Here is a 25,791-nt window from a genome sequence, read left to right as displayed (position 1 = left end):
TCACCCTCCACTTATTTTTTTTCTTTCTCATTTTTTTCTGATCTCTTTAACATACTGCAGTACAATACTCATAATATTTGTTTTACTTTTAATTTCTGTAGCTTTCTTTTTCATTTCTCTCATTATATCACTATCTTCCTTTACCTTTTTACTCAAATCTGGCGATATGTCTTCCTTTTTTCCTTGTAAGAAATGTTTTTGTTTATATAATGGCTCTAATTTTTTTTTTTTTTTTTTTTAATAAATTTCTTTTTCTTTGCTAAAATATTCTCTTTTGTTCCTATCCAGATTGTATAAAACAGATTTTTTGTAGTTTGTTGTTTTCTATTATCTCAAATTAAATACATTATTTTTTATTTCTCTTTATATGTTATCCACCATTCTGACCAGTCCGATTTTTCTATAACATTATTATAGCTTTTCGACCTTTCTTATTCCAGTCATTTTCTTTAATTCTCTTTATTTCTTTCCCAATTTTATATGCTCTTTATTCTCTTGTACTTCTAGCTATATGGCCAAATAATCCAAAAATACTGTTTCTACTGCATCTTCTATTACTATTCTTATAGTTTTAGATATCAAAAAATAATCTATTTGTTTTCAGTTTTCTTCTTCTGTATGTACTTTGAAGTTCCATAACTCTTAATTCCCACATTTTATTTCTTCCATTATTTTCTTAACTGATCTATATTTTGCTTTTTATGTCTCAAGTAGCAATTAACATTTCCTGTTGTTATATCCATATTTACTATAATGTAGTTTAATATTTCTTAAAATAATTTCTCCCTTTCTTTACATATCACATAAGTATATAATGCTGTTAAGTCTGTAACTTTTTTTATCTAAAGTGTACTACTGTTAATCTTTCTAATTTAACTGAACTATAATCCAGAATTTTATTCCCTACTTATGTAATATAGCAATCCCTGAATGTTTCTCTACTCAAATTCTATGTTATGTTTCCTAACCATAAAGTCTATTGTTAGTTCTCTTTCTTCTTTATTTAGCCCCCCTAACATCTTCTAACACTATTAAACCTACCTCACACATATAGCACCATTCTAACACTCCAATACTTTTTACTGGATTCTTTATACTATTAACATTGGTAGACAAAATTCTTCTAAGATTTGCTTCCATTCTTCTTGTTTCGCAGTAAAATTTATTTATATATTTCCTTTCTTTTTTTGCTTTCATATCTTCGTCATGAAATTTTCTTTTCCAGTCTTAAACCCTTTTCTAATCAAACTTTTCGTTGTATCCATTTTCCAATTTATATCTTCTCCATCATTAACTTCTGATCCACTTTCACTCTCCCCTTCCCCTTTTTGTGCATTATTCACATTTTCTTATTGATTGGTATCATTAGTCTCCCTTTGTAACTTTTTGTTGTTGTTTTTGCAATTTTGCTGTATGTATCTCTTCACTATTTTGTCCTTCAATATTATATTCTAAACTTTTCTCTTTCTCACAATCCATCCGTAAATGTCCTGTTTGCATTTATAACATTTCTTTTCACATTTTCATAGGTTCATAGATTAGTACTAAGCTAACTGTCCTTGTGAGCAATTTTAAACCCAGGCAATTATCCCTTGTGAGACTCAAACCCTACACATTGTGTTTGCAAGGCAAACACCTTAACCATTTGGCCACCCTCCCAACCCATGTTAGGCCACCCACCCAACCCTATTTCTAGCATCATGGCCATTCTCCTCAAATAAATAACATTTCTTTTATCACATTTAATCTCAAAATGTCCCTCCCTCCCGCAGAAACATGTTTTTGTTTTTTTTTTCCCAATACTTAACAACTCTGTGGACATCAACATTAATCAAGATAGGAATATGTGCAGTTTTTCTAATTTCCTTTTTCAAAATCACATTACAGTCCCAAGCTCCTAACCAAAGTCTTCTGTTAGGTATTTTAGAAATGTCCTTCACTTCTTTGGAGAAGTTCTTTAATAAATATTTTCAACAGTTTCTCTTTCAGTGTCTGTCTGAAATTATATATTTAGTTTTTTTTGTGTCTCCTGGAAAAAAAATTACAATATATTTATTCCGTGGATATTTTTTCATATTCTCCCAAAAATGTCCATTTCTTCTGTTCACCAACCACTTTTGCGAATGTTCTTTTCTTAAATTCTTGTCAGTCCTCCATATTTTTCAGTTCCATCACCTTTCTCCATGATGTATCTCACACTGAAATTCTCCCAGTGTATCATCCTGCAACCCCCCCTCCCTGACTGGAGGGGTTGTAATTGCATCTTCCTTCTGCCCCTCCTCACTCCTTGAATCTCCAAATACATTTTTTTGAAAACTTCTTCCATGTCTTCTATGCAATCTCCCTCTCACTTCTCCACATCAATTATTTCCATATTGACTTAAAAAAAAAAAAACACCCCTCAAGAGTTGGCATTTGCCTCTACCCCTCACTCCTCCATTGCCATGTTTTGCATGGCGTTTTCCTGGGCTCTACTATGCCAGAAATGGAACAGAAGCTCTCATTCATAAGCTCCCCACACCACGAGTGTTGTAGGGGAAGTTCTGGATACCCTGGACAAATTTCCCCTAGTTTATAAACACCACCTGGAGTCTCCCCTGAAAAGAGTCTGCTAGCATAGTGGGACTAACCCAGTCAACAAAGGATAAATAAAAAAAAAAAAAAAGAAAAAAAAATGTAATTATGGTACAGAGACTGATGCAGTATCCAGAACTGCTGCTATGGAGTCATTCATTAGTAGACATGCGTGGCTGAGGATGCAACCCTTGACAGAGGATGTGAAAGCACAGCTCATTAAGTGCACCTCTGGGTTAAGATGGTGATTTAAAAAGGAGATGCTAACAGAAAACAAAGGAGAATGGTAAGGCAATGGAATTGGTCAAACTATTTCACCCTCCATACTGTAGAAACTGTCTTTCTAAATGCTAGCCCTTTTACTGGTGTGAGGATAAGAGGGAAGGAGTCAGAGTAAAAAGTTCTTTCAGAAACAGAAATGGCAAGAAGATCAGAAAAGGAGGCCTGTGGCCTGCAGGCCAAGTGTCAAATAACTGGCAGCAGTGACTGTACTGTACAGCATTTTTGTCTTCCTTCTTGCTACAAACCCCACTCCAACCCTCTAATTCCCCATGTCCTTTTCAAAACCCCAAAAGAATAGGAGGCCATCTGGATGTATTTTCATAAAGTGGAAAAGTCATTAGGGAAGACAAATTAATTCTGCTGGTATTCTGCCAAAGCTTCAGGCAGCAGTTTTGTCAGTACTAAAATGTCATCTGATTCCTCCAGTGGAAGGACCAAAGGCATCTAGTAGAGGGGTCTTTTTGGAGGATTTGCATGTTTCTAGAAGCTGTGGAAGAATAATAGGGAAGGAAAGAAAGAAATAGGCTAAGGGATTCTATTCAGGATTGTTTCTGGTACCAAGAAACGACTGGCCTTTGAGGCCTAACCTAGTTGTATCTGAATTAAAAAAACATTTAAGTGCTGAAGTACAAAATGCTGTAATTTCCAGCCTTCTTATTCCTCTTGCTTCATCAAGTTTTAATGATTGCCGTAGATTTAAAGGATGCCTACAGATTTCCATTCACAGAGGCCAGTGCTTTCTCAAGTCTGAAGCAGTGGGATACAGCTACCACTTTATCTGTTTGTTTGATTAGCTAATGCTGCCAGGGTCTTTACCAGGTGCCTGGTTTCTGTTGAAGCTCATTATATAACCGAAGGAATTTACATCTACACCATTTAGACAGTTGTCTAGTTCAGACTCGCTCTCTGGAGAAGCTACAAAGGGTATTGACCCTGGATTGCTTCTATAATGTAGGTCAGTCTCTCTGTCTTCTTTGTCTCTCTCGTGCTCTTTGTCTGTCAGCCATCCAGAGTCCAGCTCCCATCTCCAGAATACTAGCATTTTTTTGGACCCCAGTGGACTGTTCTATAGAGTTGCGTCTGGCATTTGACACACAGGGCTAAGGAGCTGATAAGTTGTTTCCTGTAGTTCAGCAGTCCAGGGTTTGATTCCCACAGCCTCCATTGACTAACTGTGCGACTCAGAGCAGTTACTTACCAGGCACTGCTCCTGGAATGAGTCTGAAAAAGGTCCATGGAGAGCTGTGCAGTACACCGGTTAACGTGTTCAAATAAAATAAAGGCTTTCTTCATCAGGATAGAGTAGACTTTCTTGCCCACTTCATTCAAGAGATGACCCATAAGAGCCAGGTCGCAGTAAGGAGTTCCTGGGAGTCCTGAGAGACTCCTCTTTAGAAGTCGATTGACTTTGTGATTGTGAATTTTGGAGAATGATTGATTCATACATCTCTGCATGTTACCCTGTTTATAAGCTGACTAATATGCAACAGAGAATTGGCACTGTTGAATGTAGTGGTTAATAAAATTCCTTCTCCATGGGACCTGGCAATATACATGGTTCCTTAATTGATAGTATAAATGTATCCTCGCAAACTCACTTCTCAAATTGTTTAACTTAAGTTTAGCTACTGGTTTTATCTCTGATTCGTGTTGCACAACAGTGGTGATATCCCTTCATAGGGGTGGCCTTGCAGTAGACATGGTTAATTTACATACCTGTCCTGCTTACAAGCTTCAGGTGCAAAGCCATGAAATTTATTATAAACTGATCTCATAAACTATGATTTCAAGAATCTTGCTAGATTTGAGCAACAATTTGGCTTTGTGAATCCTACCCATTTAATCTGGTATATGTCTTTGAAAGGGTTATGGAGGCTGTAGACGGTGGCCATGCAGTGCACTCATTGTCTCTTGACCTGGCCAAGGTCTTCACCATAATTCCTCATGCTGTCATCATGCAAAGGCAGAAAATTGGTAAGATGGATAGCAAACTGGGTAAAAGACAAAACTGACATAGTGTGAGTTGTAGGTCCCTCCTCAGAAATTATGAAAGTTACTAGTTCCACCCTCAGGGCACAGTGCTGGGACCTATTCTTTTTGATATTTACTTCTCAGATCTTCCAAGTACAGAGCTAGAACCACTGGTTAACAAAGTTTTCATTTGATTGCAAACTTGGGCTTGTTGTTCAGTCAACCTGTGACACCCAAGCTCTCCGGTATGAACTCTCCCTAACAAGCTTGTGTGCTAAAAATGAGCTTGAAGTAAATGTTAAAGTATGGTATCATCCCTTTTGGTGGAGAATTCCTCTCCTCCTCCTTCTATCTAGACAGCATACCTCTATAAATTAATAAAAAATGTACGTGGGGCTCTAGGTACTTCGGTTAACAGTTCTCTGTCTTTTAGCAATCATGATAACAGTTGTTAGGATATCCCTTTTATTTAGTGCAGCTAATTACAAGAGGAATAACATCAAGGTCTAAGAGCTAATCACCTCCGTATACTCACCTTTGATCAGGCCAGTGGTAGAGTATAATGCCTTCTCTCCAAAGTATTTCACCAAACATATCAAACAATTAGAAAGATCTCCAAGGTTCCAGTATCTCCACCAATAGTAAAAACAGGGACCTAAATCTTCATCAGTAGAGAAATGAAACATAGTGAAGGACAAGTTTATAAACCAGTACTTCCTGAATCTCTGGAATAGACTTCCCCGCATGTTAATCAGTTAACTCACTATTTTCATTTAAACATAAACTAGATAACTGGATAGGTATTCACAAATTTACTCCAGGATTAACCGGTTTGGCCATCCTGAAGAAATGAGGTACGGCCTGAGGGGAGAATATTAGCAAGTCAAGAATGGTCATGAGACTCATTGGTCTTGGAATTTCTATGAAACTATGAAACGTGGCCAGTTTTTCCCACTATGGAGTTTAACAAAATACAATCCAGCCTCATGCAAAATCTCTCCAGAACTAACTAGATGTCCTTCAAGGATGCATCTGCAGTCCTAACAAATGGGTTGTCCTGGCCTCAGGCAGCCCTTCGATCGGCCGGATTCCAAAGTCTGGGTCTGGCCTCGGCTGATGTCGCACTTCACCCGACGTCATAGCTGCAGTTCAGTGGGTATAAAGGCATCAGCCGACGCCATTTTCCTTAGTCTTTCTTGCCGCGTGGCGCCCGAAGCAGAAGCTGTTCGCAAGTGCCGGTCGGTCAGAACCAGAGATTGCTACTACCGAAGACTTCTAAAAAGCTAAGTACCCCGTTGGGGACTCTTTCTTGCCTCAGCCGATGTCAGAAAAAGTGAATAACTGTTTAACTTGTGGGAAACAAATACCTCATAAAGATTTCCACTCTTACTGCCTACCTTGTTTAGGCCCAGACCACGACGTAGCAGCTTGTCTAGCCTGTGCTTCCTTCAACCGACGGACACTTAGAGGTCGGTCGGAGTTTGCAGAGGAGTTTTTCGGCTCCGCTTTTGCTTATATCATGCCGTCGGAGACTCCGACTTCACATTTAGCTAAAAAACGTAAGGAAAAGGACCGACACTCGCGGTCCGCGGTTTCGGCCGAAACCGCGGCTAAGCCAACCGCGAGTGTCTCGGTTTCAGCTGAAACGGAGTCCACGGTTCTTCCTTCAGCCGAAAGCATACCTCCTACTACGGAGGCCTCTTCCAGCATGGCTGAATCTGCTACGGAAAATCCGCCTGCTCTTACAGTTTCTCAGGATTTATCAGATACTATCCCCTTAGATGTATCTACTCCTGCACGTGGAGCTGCTAGGCCCCCTGCATCCATGTCAATTAAGGCTTTTGCCAGGGCCAAAGCAGCAAAATCTTCAAAGGCCGTACCTGCTAAAACCCCCTCTCACAGGCCTAGCACTAATACTCAAATGCTTAGTCTAGCAGAGGATCTCATTTCTTTGATCAGGGGAACCCAGTCTCACCCTGACAGGGCCTCTCACCCACCTCCAGAGAAGAGACCTAGAGCGGAGCCCCCTGAGCCAGTTTCTTCAGATTACTCCTCTGATGATTCAGAAAATACAAATCCTCCAGAAGGCCCTTATTCTCCATATGAGGACTCTGATGCAGAGGATTCCATACCTTCTGCCTCTCCTCCTGAGGAATTTTCTTTTGGGGAAACCTTGCATGCTATGAGGGAACAATTTCAATGGCAGGGCCAGGATTTTTCAGACTCTAGGAAAAGGCTTAGGACCTTTTTACATTTACCACAGCATAGGCCTTTAGCTATTCCTCCAGTACTTACAGTTGTGGATGATGCATTTAATGATGCTTGTACTGCCCCTGATTCACTGCCTCCGGCCCCTGCTAAGCCCGACAGATACTACAGGGTTCCGGACACACATTATCATTTGTATAAGGCTCCTATAGCAGATCCTGAAACTATTTCACAGGGCCCCAAAGCTGTAGCAACTGCCTCTGCCAAAAACCCCCTCCCCTCTGAAAGAGAATCTAGGGCATTGGAGAGATGGGGTAAAAAAGTTTATACTTCTGCTACTCTTTCGGCTAGGGCCTTAAACTGTCAATTCCACATGATTCAGTATCAGGAATTTCTGTTAGATCAGCTCACTAAAAAACTGTCCTCGCCTGAGCCTTTAGACCGTAAGTCCCTTCAGGATTTGGTGCATAACACTCAGCAGGTCAGTAATCATTCCTTAAAATGCGGCTATGATGCACTGGAGGCTTCCTTTAGATCAGCTATGACTGGTACAGTGATCAGAAGGCATGCATGGTTAAAAGAGCAATCCTTACCAGATCATGTAAAGTCAAAACTTTTGGATGCTCCCATGGAAAAGCACAGTTTGTTTGGTTCCCCTGCACAGCAAGTGTTGAAGAAGGTGGAAGAAAAAGCTAAATCTGTCCAGACAGTAAAGGATTTCTTACAGGTCCAGCCTCCGAGATTTAGTAGGAACTGGCCTTCCAAGAATTGGTCCTTTCCAGAAACCACCAGAGCACAGAGAAGCAGAAATAGACGCCCTAGAGGCAGAGGTCAATCCAGAGGTGCCTACAGGGGACGTCAGTGGCAGCCTAACAGCCAGAGAAGTACTGCCACAGATCCAACCACTACCACTTCCACAGGACAATCACAGTGACTTGGCTCTGAAACCGCCTACCAGGGAACAACTGGGAGCATCCTTAGGCGGAAAGCTAGCCTTATTTTCAGTAAATTGGCATTACATTACAGGAGACAAATGGATTTTACAGACAATAGACAAAGGCTACAGGTTTCACTTCCATACTCTTCCAAGGAAGAGAGGAATGCCAAACCTACCTCCAAACCAAAGGACAAACGCTCTACAGCAAATAGACCACTTACTAAGGATGAGAGCTATAGAAAAGGTACCGGCTATGGAACAAGGACAAGGCTTTTATTCAAGGCTTTTCCTGGTACCAAGAAAGGAAAACCAATGGAGACCTATCCTCGACCTGTCCGCTCTAAACACATATCTCATTGTTCCAAAATTCAAGATGCTGACCCTACAGCAGCTTCTTCCCATGCTGGGCAAGGAGTCTTGGCTGGTGACTCTGGATCTCAAGGAGGCATACCTGCACGTCCCCATACGACCAAATTGCAGAAGATACCTCAGATTTCTTGCAGGATCAGAGCATTATCAATTCTCAGCATTGCCTTTTGACTTATCTACTGCACCCAGAGTATTCACAAAATGCCTGGCATCAGTAATTGCTCATTGCAGGCTCCAGGGAATTCAAATTTATCCATACCTGGACGACTGCCTGTTACAAGCGGACAGCAAGGACAAATTAACAAAAGATTTGAAAAAGGTTATTCACCTGCTGCAAGCCCTGGGATACACAATCAACACAAAAAAGTCAAGGCTGATACCATCCCAAAGGATAACCTTCTTGGGTGCAGAACTGGACACATCAAACCAGATGGCATTCCTCACAGCAGAAAAACAGAAGCAGCTACCACTCTATTTCATGGCATTGACAACGCAGAACCAGCTTACAGCAAGGAAAATACTGCAAGCCCTGGGTTACATGGCATCCTGCATAATATTAATTCCACATGCCAGACTACATATGAGGAAGTTGCAATGGTACCTGAGGAATTTATGGTCTCAGCACAAGCACAGCCTAGAAACCCAAATTCCAATAATTCCATGCCTGAAACAAGAATTCCAGTGGTGGGCCCAGGCCTGTCAATTGAACAAAGGATTGCCCTTCCACAGGCCTCACCCAAGCCAGACTATCACCACGGACGCCTCAGACCTCGGTTGGGGGGCACACATGGTGGACAAGTGCATACAAGGCTTATGGACTCAAGACCAGATGAACCTACACATAAATCAAAAAGAGATGCTGGCAGTAAAACAGGCAGTTCAGACATTCAGACCATTCCTTCAACAGGGTCATTTGCTGATAAGGACGGACAGCACCACAGTTATGTGGTATATCAACAAGCAGGGAGGCACACATTCTTATCCTCTATGCCGGATGGCAATGGACCTCTGGAATTTGGCCCTGAGCTTCAACATTCAGCTCCAGGCCATATTTGTGCCAGGAAAAGAAAACATACTGGCAGACATCTTAAGCAGAACCACCACGGATACCCACGAATGGCTGCTGCACCCAGACATCTTCAAAACCATCACAAGGAAATGGGGACTGCCAGAAATAGACCTGTTCGCGTCCCCACACAACCACCAATTGAAGAAATTCTGCACAAGGACATACCACCCACTTGCTTGGAGGGTGGACTCCCTATCTTTCAGTTGGGAAAACCTGACAGCATATGCATTCCCACCTCTTCCTTTGATGCACAAAGTGCTGCTGAAGATCAAAGAAGATCACCCGAGGATCATCTTGATAGCTCCAGACTGGCCGAGACAACATTGGTACCCACTACTGAGGAGTATGTCCCGGGAACACGCATGGCCTCTACCCCTACTACCTCTACTGCTAACACAGAACAACTTCAAAATCCTGCATCCAGACTTGAAAACACTGCAACTAGCTGCTTGGAACATTACATAAGGCAAAATAACCCAGATTTATCTCAAAGGGTTAAAGACATTATCTTGGAGGCTAGCAGACCCTCAACAAGGAGAACTTATTCAGCAAAATGGAAAAGATATCTCATTTGGAGTGAAACAAAAGGATTAGATGCATCATTTGCAAACATAGCTAACATCCTGGAATACTTAGCAGAGCTTTTCCACAATGGTCTGTCTTACTCCTCCATTAAGATTCATGCATCAGCAATTTCAGCAGAATACAACATGGATCCTCCAGTCTTTTCTCAACCTCTACTCAGGCAGTTTCTCAGAGGAATTAAAAATGTAAAGCCACCAAGGAAACCACCATTGCTTACATGGGACTTGAACTTTGTGTTAGAAAAGTTAACACTTCCCCCTTTTGAACCAGCAGCAACAGCAGAATTACAGTACTTATCTTGGAAAACTGCATTCCTGCTTGCAATCACTTCAGCTAGAAGGGTTTCTGAATTACAGGCGTTAATGGCAGTACAACCCTTCCTTATCTTCCATCAGGATAGAGTGTCCATGAGAACTAATCCTACCTTTATGCCAAAGGTGGTCTCCAGGGTATCATTAAACCAAGCAATACACCTACCAACATTCTTCCCCAACCCACAGAACAGGGGGGAAAGATTGCTGCATACTTTGGATGTACACAGACAATTGCACTACTACCTGGACAGAACCAAGAACAATAGAAAAACTGACCAGCTTCTGGTAGCATATGCAACAGGAATGGAAGGAAAAGCAATTTCAAAACAGACAATCTCAAAATGGATAGGAAATTGCATTAGATTTTGTTACTCTTTTCATGGAAAGGCAACTCCAGAAAACATCAGACCTCATTCCACAAGGGCTACAGCCACTACTACAGCTTTCCTACGAGGAGTGGCTACCAAAGACATTTTAGAGGCTGCTACTTGGAGCTCCGTGCATACATTTGCCAAGCATTATAATCTACCTTTATACTCCAGATCCCGAGCAGGTTTTGCTACTGCTGTTTTGCAAGGGATCTTAACTACACCATAAACTCTTAGTGCCTCCTCCCCCAGTTTGGCTATGGTATTCTACCCATTTGTTAGGACTGCAGATGCATCCTTGAAGGACATAGTACAGTTTTGTACCTACCATAAATGTAGATGTCCGAGAGGTATGCATCTGCAGTCAGGATTACCCACCCTCCTTCCCCTCTGTGGTACTCCTAGGGTAATTGCCCATCTTGTAGCTAGCTGGGGGAATCTATTATGGTGTATTTGTTTGTATATATGTATATACATGTTTATTTCAATTTGCTCTCTATTGTTTGGAAATATTTGCATTTATCCAAATTTAGCCTTCCTAGAGGGCACCTGGCATCTGGGGCAAGAAACACTGAGGAAAATGGTGTCGGCTGATGCCTTTATACCCGCTGAACTGCAGCTATGACGTCGGGTGAAGTGCGACATCAGCCGAGGCCAGACCCAGACTTTGGAATCCGGCCGACCGAAGGGCTGCCTGAGGCCAGGACAACCCATTTGTTAGGACTGCAGATGCATACCTCTCAGACATCTACATTTATGGTAGGTACAAAACTGTACTTTCTAAAGAAGGTGCTTGTCTGACCCTGCTCTGCCATGACATCAGCCAAGTGTTTCACTAGCTGTTCATTGATACATCAAAAGTACTCAGAGAAGTACTTGAGAGAGAAGTGAAGAGAGATCGATAAAAACCTTTCAAAATCTGAGGATTTCCTTAGGCCCAGCAACACCAACGTCAGAGAGGTACATTTACAGCCTTTGTACTATGTATCGCCACTACTGAAGCATATGGTGCGACTCTTCTTGAAACCAGTAGACTGATTTCAGTAGTGCAGCTGGATTGTTATGAGGCCACTCAAAAGTCTTCTGGTACCATTGCCTAAACTACTACAAGCAAATGGGACAGCATTATCTCCACACATTTTGTTTGAGAGGATGCTAGTGGAGAATATATAGAGGTATTGGGCTCCATCCTGTGACCAGAGGCCTCTAAGGTGGCTACCTGTACAAAACTGAGGCTTTAGCCATCCAAATCCAACCAGCTTACATTAGCCCAAGCTGTGAATTTCCTTGTCTGTTTTTGGCTTAGGATCTTGAGTTTTCTGAAATTTAACCCACTTGCTCAGGAAGCTCCTTCAGTGTTGGGGACTCCTCCTCCTAAGAGGAAAAGGAGGGAACCTACCCTGAGGAGGATTTGGATACCTCTGACAGAGAGACTTAACTAACCTTTTGTGGGCAAGGTGTCTCTCCTCTCATTCTTTGAATCAGACACTGAGGGTACCTTGTTCTGTGTTTCTCCAAAAGAAGATTTCTCATTTAGAGACACTTTTCCCAAGATGAAGGAATCCTTGAAATGCTAGACAAAGGAATTCTTCCAGGCTTAGTTAAGGTTCAGGGAATATATGGGTCTGCAGGAATCAAAACCTTATCTCCAGTCTTGGAGTTACTCATATGATGCATGTTCTGATGTGTCAGTGGACCCAGACTCATGTCTATGGCTCCAGTGAAGCCTGATTGATTTTACAGGGTCCAGGATTCCCACAATTTCCTTCTTTTGACTGCCCTGCATTGTTTATGGATACCAGGAGGAGATACACTTTGGCTCCATCCAGAAATCCCTTTCTCAGTGGCAAGGAGAGTAAGGTACTTGACCTCTTTGGGAAGAAGCTCACTTGTGCAAAATTGGCCTTTAGGATCCTTAACTGCTAGACTCGCATGCTGAAGTATCAAGTCTTGTACCTCAACTTAAGTCTAAATCAGAGGAGATTAAAGAAAAGGAATTAAAAGGGGATATGCTCAAGTAATGCAACCCCAGTGCCCAAATTGCCAAGCAAGCCACAAGTTGTGGATGAGATGTACTTGATAAAGCATGCAGGACAGCAGCTACAAGGTATGTCATCTGAAGAAATGCCTAGCTGAAGACTTATTCCCTGCTAGAGCAAGTTAAGGCAGAGTTCCTTAATACAACTAAACAAATTAGAAAGTCAGACCAGCTGTTCATCTCATTTGCCAATGGAAAGGAGGGAAAACCTGGTAATAAGCAGACTGTATCCCAATAGTAAGCTGACTGTATCTGCTTCTGCTACCCTTTCCATGGGAAAAAAGTAACCACGTCAATCATTGCATTCTCCTCCTCCACTCTTCATCTTGGATGCAGTTACCTGATTACTGATTCTCACCTTTTGAAAATGTTACCGCCTGTAATCTTCATCTAGGACCAGGGCAGGTTTAAGCACCACTATTCTACAGGGTCCACACTTTGTAAAACTCTTCATATTTTCTGGTACTTGAGATCTGCGAGTCATCCTAGATGTTATGACTGCAGCAGGGAATATTATAATGAAGGTAGTACAAATATGTTAAGAACTTACTGTAACTTTAGAAGGTCAATTATTTTAGGATTGGAAATTTAATTCCCGCCTGCCATCCATTTATCTTTTCAGGAATCTCCTGGGGTTTGAGTATATACACTGTTCACTTTACCCCATGTTCCCTCTCTTTTCCATTACCAGACACCTCCTTTTCCTCAGGGCTCATTTAACACTGGAAGATACAATTTAGTGCCTTGTTATTGATGCTCTTTGCCCCTAAGAGGACTGGTCCTAAAGTCTCACTGTTTTCTGGCAATCCTGGAAATTTGTAACTTCTTCAGCCATGGCAAGAAAGAACTGAAGATGGCATCAGCCAGACATCTGAGTGGGATTGAGTTAGCTGAGGTTAGGTTAACGGGGGGAAGGTGGAGCTCTGGAAATCCGGCCAGCCCTCGGGCCCCTGTAGAGTGGAATCCTAGATGTTATGAGTGAAACAGTTAATACACTTAAACGTGTACAGTACATTAAGTTCCCAAAGCAGCAGTACTTTCATGTTGTATTGAAAGTTTCAGGGGAGGGGGTGACTTATAAGTAATTACAGCAAGCTTCCCATTAATCCATCTTGCACAATAAATTGGGATACTGAACAGTAAAATGGACTGTAGTGAAGTGGGTTTGACTGATAAAAATCTTTAACAGTACCCTTGACCCTTGAGCAACAGTCAAAATAGCACATAACCACTTTAGCTAACCAAACAGCTACCTTAAATTTCTAGCAACAATCGTTAATAGATACTAATTTTGGGCTCATGTAAAGATTTGTTTGTTTGTGTCTTTCGGCTTTTCCCGGTTAGGGGTCACCACAGCGGAACTCCGGTCCGCTAATGATTGGCAGTTGATTTTTACGTACCGGCTTGCCAGGCCTGACGCACAACCTTCAATGAAGGTACGCCCATTCACGCATGTCTCCACGCAGAAGACGCTCTAGCTGAGAATCGATCCGGACAGCGTCTTACTGTGAGGCGATGACGCTACTACAAAATTATTAAACCAGACTAATAAATCCAGAGAGCACCTTCTCCACAAGTCAGTTAATTTTAATAAGTTGTAGTGCTTTTGTTTCATAGCAAGAACTTAATTAGGGATGCAAACAACAATGAATTCGTGGGACAAGCAATTGGAGTGCTATTTAAGCGTAGATGCTATGGACAGATTTTCATTCAGGCCAGGAAATATATCACTGGCCAGTAAAATCTGCCAGCGCAGTCTTTAAGTAATAATAAATCCCCCATGCACATCTTTAGAAACCTTTTCTAGAATAAAAAATGTAAACTTCGTAAATTCATGGCACAAAAAGTTCCTATAAAGTGCATTGGTACTATTATAATGTTCATATATTCTTTTCTTTGATGGCTATATTTGTTTCTCGGAACAAAAGCACTAAAATTTATTAAAATTAACCAACTTGTAGAGAACATGTTCTCTGGATTTAGTAGCCTAGTTTGAAGAGCTAAATTATTAAACTTTGAACTCTGTTTCAAAGTAGGAATTTGAGAATCTTGGGTACATCAAAGGCTTGTAATGTGGTAGCTGATACTGAAGCCATGATGCACAAACTCTTGGTTGTGTTTAAATAGACTCCAGCAGAAGAACCGACACCCTAACTTAGTTTGATATAAGTGATAAAGGTGCAAGAACTAACCCTGAACACCTAATTCCATATCTGGTTAATATTAAATTTATGACTTCTAGACATTCCTTGTATTAATTCTGAGGAAGAATGCATTCGATTTAAAGGGTGCTACTTTCTACATTTTTGCAAACTGTTCACTGGAGATTGTGATGGCAGACAAACACTTCAAGATGTTTAGGAGGTCATCTTCTCAGGATTTCGTGATGATGAGGCAGGGTGGGAGATATGATGTGGCTTGTCAAAGATGTTCATGACTATTGGAAATCGATGGGATTGAGAATATTTGAGTTGATTGAATGGCACAGAGGGGAGGAAGGCAGGGGATCTCTGTGCTTGGAACTACTCTGTCAAAACAGGTCAACAGAGGCTGATTGCAAACTTTTGTCCATATCTGGGTGTATATTATATATTCAAAGTTTCAAAACTTTGAATCTCATATGTTCGACAACATATGAGCCAAGTTTGAAACTTCGAAAATATAATAAAAAAAATAAAAAAAAAACTTAATGCTCTGAGCAGGGGGGCAAGCACCCCCCCTACTTAAATATACCAAGTCCGAGATCGCACTTCAGTGCAGAAAAGGGACATTTTCTCATTCTGCGCCATATGGAGCCGTTGCTTTTTACGTTCAAACTTTTCAAAGTCCGATCATATGGTGCCAATATATGACATTGGAACTTTGAAAAGTTCAAATAATTGAGACCCTTCCAGATCACCATCAGGAAGGAGAATGAGATTATATGGTTTGCTGGAACGTGCCAGTGGAAAACCATAGAGATGCAAATTCATGTCTCTGAAAAAAAAACATTTTTTTTTTGGCCCAAAGGTGCAATGGAAAAAGCTGAAAAATATAACAATGTGCACATTGCACTACATGCCATTTGGTAGGACAAGAAAGCTACAGAGATTTCTAAGTAAGGTTGCTATAATATGTAGTATTTGTATGTGGAGAAGGACTAAAAGTGATTAAATTGTGAAGGAGGAGGAAATGGAGGGGAGTCCCAATTCCATTATAATCCAAAGTAATCCAAGAAAGTGGGTAGCCTGGGTCTATATTAAAAGCTCAAAGAGGTGTTATAGCGAATGCCTCTTTGGCGACACGTAAACACCAACCGCATTAAAATGGAAACATTCAAAACAGTGATTTATTTCCCTGGGAAAGAAATTGCTAGCACCAAAAATACATATAAACACAATTTCAAACATAACTAAGTGGGGGGCTGTGCCTTCCCCACCCCTCCCCAGCTAAATATACCAACTCAGAGATAGCAATACAGTGGGGTAAAGGCCAATGTCACAGCTTAGGCCAAGCAATATTTTTCCCCGGGAAAAAAAATCGCTGACCTGAGACTTTGCTGTTCTCAGATTTATGTCTATATGTGTTGGTGAAACGGCATTCGCTGTAATGCCATTTCACCGCTCTAATATAGACCCAGTAGCCTTACTAGGCTGGGTTTGGCAGTAATTTCCATAAGTAACTATATCGCAAATCCCAGAGACAATTTTACTTACTATTGAGTTTGGCTGTATATCTTTTACCTTGAGCAAGTTTGCTCTCCTTTCATAGGTAACTTTAAAGTTTAACAGGCATTTCTAAAGGCATACAGAAGATATTTATTAATTTTATTAAGATATTATGTGACTAGGATACAATCCTAGATGGTGAGTTAATAGAATGAGTGCAGGCCTTGAGATACTTAAACCATGTTCAGCATCATATATGTAATTGAAAGATTTTTGTGAGTTAAAAAGTTCAGTGAAGCTCTGGGAGCAGAATAATCCATTTCTTAGCATTTAAATGCATTTATCATGAACACAGAAGTTTTCCAAAATGTTATAACTTTATAAATGTTTTATTTTGCAAATTAATTCATCTAATTTGTCCATATTCTGATCATACTGCTATTTCTTCATTGCAGAAATTGATGAAAGTTCCTACTGCCAAGTTGAGATATGTTAATACATCATTTTTAAATGTTCTTTGGTGCATTCAGATTATATACTACTAGATTATTTGTTTAATAATGTTAATCCGTCTGATCTAACACCTGGGGACTTCCATGATGAGTCCTGTGTTTGTTTCATGCCATCCACTGTTAAGAATTTGACAATTTTACACAGAATTCAGCACTTTAGTGCACGCATACAGTGCAGGTGCATGCCATGATGTGACCCTGCCAGTTCTGTTTGTTGTTACTTACACATGCTTCCATATAAAAGTATGAGGTGTCCATATGGCTATCAAATTATCAGCCCAGACCCTCACCTGCATTTCATGTGTTTCTTAGGGGATGAGTCCGAGGAAAAGCCCTGCCACGGATGCAGATGGTTTTAGCTTGGCTCTGTGGCACAGAGTGATGGAGCCCTGACTGCAACCAGGTGACCAGAGTTCAGTTAGTGGCCGTGGCACTTGAGGATCCAGGCAGGAAGAGGAAGAAGTGAAGGGGCACTGCTACTTGCCTCTCCCAGGGGTAGGGGGAGTGTTGTGGTGGTTTGTACTTGGAGGCAGATATGGTGGGGCAGTCTCCTGGTGGAGGCTGGTGTGACCAGTGTTGCTGTAGAGGGACAGACAGGACTGCTTTAAGGAAGCACCCCTCACATACAGTTGTATGCCCCTCCCTGCTGCCTCACTGGGTGCATGCATGAAGAGGGATGGGGAGGAAACTGAAAAACATCTAACCAGCTCAAGACCTAGAAAGTAAGTGAATACATGCTGTGTGGTGGAGTAACTGGTGGTGGGTTGTACTCTTGGAAAATATGGCCGGATGCCAGCACCAGACTCTGCGTAGACTTGTCTCTGCCATGCATCACCTTCATAGGATGTTGTCACTTCATATCCATTTGTCATTCACATGTTCTGTTTTGTGCGAGACTGTGTGTCAGTCCATTTTTGGGTTTATTGAGAGAGGGGGGCAGAACTATGAATTGTTAAAAAACAAAGGCCATTGACATGTACATGGGATCCTCCCCCTACCTCCAAATTCCCCTTCCCTCCTCCAGTTGATCTTCTTTTGATGGTACTTTAAGGTCAGTGATGTCCAGTATGGACTTAAAGCCTCCTAACTCATACCCCTGGGAAACAAGCATAAGAGATGTGGGTCATCCCTCCCATGAAGCCATTTATCCAGAATGCTATTTTGGGGACTTCTGGTGATGGTGTAGAGAGGAATAAACATGTTCCCTGGTTGCTGCAAAAAATGTTCATTATTTTCACAGAAGTGATATATAATTGTCTTTGAGAAAGCTGTCATTGTTTTTAGTACTACATGAAAGCAGTGTTGCCTTTTTACTTGCATGTTTATCTGCTTTTTACAATTTCATCTGCTGTCCTGTAATGGTCTGGATTGTCCACAATGTCTGATGTGAGGCAGTAATGCAGTGTGCTGCTTGTGGGCTGCCAGTGTATTAATGCATGGCTACATTTCCTTTGCTGTTTCATGAAAGGGGGAAATATGCTGCATGGTATATGCATTAGTATGGAACTTTGCATGCTTGAAAAAGTAAAAGCATGGAAGAATACTGTTTCTACTAAACAAAGCTAGGCTTCCCACTAGTTGTATATTCCCACGTGTGGCAGCTACTGTCAATGTTTACAGCTGATGGCTTGACTGAAGCCATATGTACAGAAGCACTTCATGTTGGAAGAAAAACAAGTTCATTTAAATGCAGTTTGATGTTATGCAGCTAATGAAAGATATTTGAAAGATGGCTGCAGTAAAGGACATAAAATAGGGTGGTTGCATAACCCAGCTGATATTGTTGTTGGGAATTGTAGACCAAACCAGTGGACATCCTGTACGGTGTGTGACGGAATAATGCCTCTTTAAACTGGAAATGCATTTTTTTTTCATTATTTACTGGAACCCCTCAACTTAATGTTTATTTTCTTCTGTTTTTGTTTCAGATCCTAACTCTGTATAACAGTCTACATGTTATTGATGTAGATAAAGTTGTTGAATATGTAAAAAGCTTGCAACAGCCAGATGGTTCATTTGCTGGAGACCAGTGGGGTATGTATGCAAATTTCAGGGTTTTTTTTTTTACTTTTACTGTAGTAATGAGATTTCTAAAGTCTTTAGTCATTCTATCTGTGGTGATGTATGATAGATTTTCTATAAAATCTCATCTTATCGTTTGTTAACTCTAGAGCCCTTCTTCTCAGGCAGGTGAACTCTGGTAAGAGTTTTACCATGATGATGTCAGAATAACTCCTTTGTTATGTGAGTTGCCCATTATCTTCTCAGGTTTTTTTCTTGCTGTAGATCTTGCTTACCATAATTTTTAGTTTTTTTCCTCCTCTGGTTCATTTTTTTCTTTTATAAGTAAAACTTGGAAGTTTTTATTTGAATTTATATTTTATTTTTTACTAACTGTTTTTCACTGTCTGTAGGAAGGAAGGGGTATTTTGTAGACAATATTATATTAACTTTAATTTTTACTGTTGGTTGTTAGGGATAGGGTTTAGACAGGCAAATATTTGCCATCCCAAGGGGCCTAGTCAACTATAAATTCCCACAGACTGCAGAGAAGACAATCCAGAGCTTATCTAAATGATCCTGTCTTGGTTAGTGATTTATTGATCATTGCTATTAAGAGGTGCGACTGCGAGCAATAGTGAGCAGAAGCTGCTGTGTGCATTTGCGCAATATAAAGGAATTCAAGCATTTGTGACTTCCACAACTTGTACGGTCAGAGCAACAACTTTACTGTACTTAATTTAATATTTAGTTGTATATTGTCTGTGTGTCTTTTCTCTTAGAAGTTGATTTAATTTCTCTTTGAGTTATGTTTTAACTGATTTTAATTATTTTCTTTAGAATGTTTTATTCATTTGCAGCTGAATATGGATTCATTAAATGAGTATGCTACTAATGATTTGCTAAAGCACAGATATCTTGTACTTTGTAATAAATGCTATGTATATTCAAAGGTAACGCCTGATAATACTGGTGATCTGTGTTCCTCATGTCAAAAGTTGGATGATTTGATTACCATTACAAGGAGTAAATCTACACTTACTGATGATAGTTACACTTGCACCATTAGCATGGCTTGGAGAACTGTTACATATATTAACAACTGGACTGATGAAATAAATGATTGTAGGCAAAGAGCAAATAGAACACATTTAGGAAAGGATGTGTCTGTTGTCTCTATTACTCAACCCCTATGTAGCAAGATAACGCCAGTGACAACTTTGGAATTCTGGATACAAGTATTCCGCAATCTGAGGATTCAGGGCATACAGAAGGAAATAAAAGGAAGAAGTTCACAACTAACAACAAAGAAGAAAAAGAAAATGATAAATGTTGTAAAGCAAAGAGAATACATACTAAAAAGAACACTGTTATGTAACACACAGATTACAAACTGGGATGCAACTCCCAGACTTGTTCTGAGTTGATTCTAAACGACAAAAAACACACTAAACCCACAAACATCGCCAATATCCTGGCAGACAGGTTCGGTGCAACCCCCCCCCCCCCAAAAGAGCAAGTATCTATCCCGGCAGAGGGCTGCCTCCCAAACATCTCTGATGCTCATGTGAAGGCTGCCCTCTCCAAAGCAAAAAAACACTGCTTCCATGGGACCAGATGGCATCCCAGGTTGCGTCCTACATGAACTCCAAGAGGAACTAATCCCTCAAATAAAACAGCTATACAATCTCAGCCTCACTACAGGATATGTGCCCACAGAATGGCGTACAGCAACAGTGGTCCCACTCCACAAAGGTGGAGCCTCTACGGACCCTGGAAACTATCGCCCCATAAGCCTGACTAGCTTAGTCTGCAAGGCTATGGAGAGGATCATCATGGAGCTCATAAACAAAGACACTGGGGACCTACAGACACTAGATCCTACCCAGTTCAGTTTTGTCAAGGGCAGATCCTGCCTTTTGAACCTGGTTGACTTCTTCGAAACAGTCACCAAAGCCATAGATGAAGGGAAGGTAGTCCACACAGCCTATCTGGACCTTGCAAAGGCATTTGACACAATACCCCACTCGGGCATCATAGATAAGCTATCCAGCTTAAATATAAACCCCTATGTCACAAGATGGGTCGCAAACTGGCTCAAAGACCGAACCCACAGAGTGAGAGTTGCTGGAGCCATGTCAGACTCGAAACCGGTTACAAGTGGCATCCCACAGGGTTCTGTCCTGGGACCACTCTTGTTCGGTATATACTTTTCCGAGGTACAGGCAAACGTGGGAGGACTATGGCTCACCAAGTTCGCAGACGACTGCAAACTGGGCGCCATAATCAACTCTCCAGCTGACACAAACATCCTTCAAAAAGGTCTCACAGAGACAGATAACTGGTGCCAGCGCCATGGTTTAAAGCTAAATGCCAAAAAATGTATAGTCATACCTTTTGGCAAAAACAATGTGCCCACAAATTACCACATAGGTGGAAACCCATTAAGTACAGAGAAAGTCATTAGGGACCTGGGGACCCAAGTTGATAGCAATCTCTCCTTTGAAAACCACATTGCCAAAGGGGTTAGAAAGACCTTCTACATAGCCCGCCTCATCACGAAGGGTTTCACATCTAGATCAAGAGAGGTAATCGTGCCCCTTTATTCATCCCTCATCAGGCCCATCATAGAATACAATGCCCCTTTTGGGATGTACCTTACCCGACACCTGCAGCAATTAGAAAGACCCCAAAAGTATTTCACCAAGAGGATCAAGGGTCTCAAACAGATGCCACATGCTGCTCGGTTAAAAAAACTCCAGCTCTACTCAGTTGCATACCGCCTACTTCGAGGCGATCTATGCCTGACATACAAAGCTATGTCAAATCCAAAATTAATGGACATGCTCCACCTCAGTAAATCTAAATCCCTTAGAGCCACACAATTGAGGGACTTGAACCTCAGCACAGAAATAAATAGAACTTGCTGGAGGGACAGGTTCATAACCCAGAAGCTCCCTTCGCTCTGGAATAGAATTCCAGTTCATGTGAGGCAGAGCACCTCACTGAATCTCTTCAAGAAGAATCTCGATAGGTGGATGGGGGATCGTAGGTTTGTCCCAGGGATTACTCCCATGTCACTATTAGACAGAGGCACAGTAAACTAAACCTTAAAAAGGGCACAGTATACTCAAATTAAGGGGTGGCGTAAGCCATACAGAATCAGACTAGGCCTATAATTGCCCCAGGGCAGATAGCCTAGTATGAACCTATGAACCTATAAGAAATGATAGCATTTTTCTGTCAGAATACCTTCAGTCTATAGAAAAATGGTGCAATTTTTCCAAAAGAGAAGGCAGGAAAAAGGTAAGGGACAGGTGAAAAGGAAGAAATGGAAACTGAACATGGAAGGATTAAAAAACATTACCTTAAGAAAACAGTAGAAAGACGCTGACATCGTGGTTCAAGCTTTGGATGTACAAAGCCAGCTGCATGAGAACTGTATGGTTGCAAATGTAATAAGCAGTGAAAACAGTGATATTAATAAGACTAATGGTGGTGAGGATTATTCCTTTGTAACAATTCATAGAGCGGATCTACTGAATTAGAAGTTGAAGATTCTTCAGATGTGGTCAGAAAATATATTCTTGTAATTTGAGATTTAGTTATTAGAGGAAATGATACCTACATTTGCAGAGAAGATGATGAATTTTGAATAGTGTTGTGCTTGCCAGAAGCAAAAATAGAGGATATGAGGCAGGCCTTAGAACACCTTAATGTAAGAAAGCACAGATCTGTTTTTATTCATGTTGGTACAAATTATCTCCTCTGCAATGACTGTGACTGTTAGTAGGGAACTCACAGCCCTCTTAGATAGCATAGATTGTACAGGTGTTGGGACATATTTTTCACAAATCGCATATATAAGGGAGAGTCAAGTTACTGTAAATTAAAAAATTGAGTAAATACCAACTTGAAAATATGTCCTATTTTAAAAAATGTAAATGTGTAGAGCATTCAAGCCTAATTTTGGGCACACACATGTTCAGACAGGATGCCTTGCACTTGTCAAGATCAGTGAAGAGAATTTCTGAAGCAGGTATTTTGCAATGTTTGACAAAAAACAAGGCAGGATTTTTGCCGGGTTGAACATTTAAAAGTTCAAAGCTAGCACCATTTGATGAATCTCTGAAGGCTGTTAATAATAGGAGCTTTAGTAATAGTTTTTTTTTTTATTGGAAAATTTGCTACTATCCCACCAGATTGATGTTATTGTTTGTGAAACATGATTAAACAATAATGACTGGAAACCATATATGTAAGGGTATAAATGTTTTTACTTTAACATATATTTTAACAAAAAAATCAGGTGGAGGTGTTGTGATAGGGACTTAATATAGTTAGTTATGAGACATGTGATTAGTACATGTTCAGTGACCTCATCAATACTATAGACTGTGTAAACGTGACAATAAAGACAAACCTGGAACCTATTCAGTTGTTGGATTGTAAGACCATCAAAGTCAAGTGCTGATGGCCTAGAGGAATTCGTATATTTCTTACATGAATCACAAGAGGGAAGAATCATTAGTGTCTGGACACTTAAATTTACCAGAAATAGACTGGAATAATAATACTTCAACAACATTAGTAAGGAAGTTATTTACAACATATGTTCAGTTGTAAAAAAAAAAAAAAAAAAAAAAAAACTACCGGGGAATGGAACATAGTAGACATCTAGACATTGTGTTCTTAAAGAAATTACTGTTGCTTCAAGTCAAGTTTTACCACTGTTGATATGCAGTGGTGATTGGTTTTCTAAGTATAATTTGTTGCTAGATAATTCTGCCAAAATGAAATCTAAACCAATGCACAAAAGATTTTTTTCTTTTTTTTTTTCTTCTTTTAAGTAACAGATTATATGAAAGCAAAATGCTTAACATAGGATCTATGTACACAGTGTCAGGAGGATATATTTCCATAAGAACAGATACTTGATTGATTAAGGTGAAAGACAAAAAAATAGAAGAAATGGAAAAGAGGGTGAACTACAACTTTTAAAAACGGAAATAAACTGGACAAACAAATTAAGCATAGTATGAGACAAGATCAAGAAAAATTTGAAGAAAATTTATATAAAGTTATTGAGTATAATAAGAAACCATTTTATGGATACATAAGATGTGGGAGGAGTAAAGGCATACAAATTGATGAGCTGTGTGTAGATTCTAAACTTTATTCTCAGACACAGCAGATATATTTACAAAATCTTATGCAAAACAGTTTGGCACCAAAAAGGGGGTGATAAATTGTCCTGCTGACATCCAGATAACCTCAGATACTGAAACCAGATTAGATTATATTGAGAAAGAACTATGCAAACTGGATCCAAACAAAGCATTGGGAGGAAACATGATTAGTAATTATGACCTGGGAACACTTCAGCAAGAATTTACAGCATTGTTATATCAGTTATTTAGTAGATTGTATAAATATGGTGAGATTCCTTGCTTGTGCTATGTATAGGAGCCTTAATTGTGTAGCTCTGAAATACCCCTTCAAATCAGGTAATCCCAGTCTGCCCTGTTCTATCGAAAAAATAAGTTTATCTCACTTGACTGTTGCTGTCTTTGCCTCCCAGATAAAATACTTCAGCTCTTTATTAATTGCTATCCACAACTTCTCTTCTGGTTGATAAAAATATGCCTGACCTGTGTACAAGACTAAAGGGACTAAAAACATTTTAACGCTTGTATCTAACTATGGATATCCATATAACAGAGCTTCCATCTTTTCAGTTTTTGTATTATCTTTTGTTTAGTCTCTTCCCACATATCCTTAGCTGCCACACCGGAATAATTTTTAATCCATACTCCTAAATACTTCATTTTTTATCATGTACCCGTAAGTATGGATTTTGCTGAGCCAGTTTGTATTTGGGTACATAATTTATCCCTGTTGCCTTTGTTTTGGCTTCATTAATTTTGTATCCCGAAAAGATTTAAACTGTCTCAGTATGTTCCACAGCACTGTAATGTCCCTTTCTGTTTTTGTCAGGTATAAAATAATATCATCTGCAAATAGAGCCAGCTTTTCTTGACTACCATACCAGTTATATCCTTAAATTACTGAGTTCCTTATTTTCTTTGTCAGTGGTTCTTAATATAATGCAAATAAAGGGGAGAGAGGAATCCCTGCCTGGTTCCTCTGCTCAAGCAGAGATTATCAGAGAGGACCCCACCCACTTTAATTTTCACCTCCGATCCCCCTCATATATCCTCCTAATCAACCTTATAATTTTATTAGGGAATGCAGATGCCTCCATTGCTGTGTTCATAAAGTCCCAGCTTACTATGTCAGATGTTTTCTCTGCATCAAGACCCACCTATAACAGTGGTATTTCCTTGCATTCTGCTTCCGTCTAGATCATCGGTGTTCTGTTAAAGTTGGCAAATGTTTGCCTTCCTTCCACAAAACCACATTGATCCATTTTTATAAATGTTGGTGTCACTTTTGCTATTCATTTAGCCATTGTAGACATAAACACTTTATAATCATAATTTAGTAATGAAATGGACCTGTATGAAGCTGGATCTGATGGATCTTTATCCTCTAGGTATTACAGTTATCACTGCTTTCTTCCAGGATATTGGTACTTCTTCTCCTCTTAAAATACTGTTAAACAAAATGTCCAAACAAAAGCTGGCTCAGGTGGATCCATGACAAAACTACAATTTATTGAATTTTAATAAACACAAAATAAAAAAAAAAAAGATTAGCACTTCTGTTCACTTCTTATGAACTTCCTCAGATCTGATGAAGTTCATAAGAAGTGAACAGAAGCGCTAATCTTTTTTTTATTTTGTGTTTATTAAAGTTCAATAAATTGTAGTTTTACTGTGGATCCACTTGAGCCAGCTTTTGTTTGGACTTTGTTTGTACATGGTCTTTGTGTTTCGTTAAGCAAAACGTTCCA

General features: G+C 40.1%; 1 protein-coding gene across 1 annotated transcript in view; it reads left to right on the top strand.

The window, feature by feature from the left end:
• RABGGTB (Rab geranylgeranyltransferase subunit beta) overlaps positions 1-25,791 on the top strand; it is a 446,107-nt gene that overhangs the window by 62,831 nt on the left and 357,485 nt on the right. The window contains exon 4 of the mRNA XM_044086834.1: positions 18,803-18,908. Within this exon, the coding sequence (XP_043942769.1) occupies positions 18,803-18,908 (106 nt within the window). The remainder of the gene's footprint in view (positions 1-18,802; positions 18,909-25,791) is intronic.

Source organism: Protopterus annectens, chromosome 10.part0 (assembly GCF_019279795.1).
Source record: "Protopterus annectens isolate FY-2018-M chromosome 10.part0, PAN1.0, whole genome shotgun sequence".
Lineage (NCBI taxonomy): Eukaryota > Metazoa > Chordata > Ceratodontiformes > Protopteridae > Protopterus > Protopterus annectens.
This window is presented reverse-complemented; position numbering and strand designations above follow the sequence as displayed.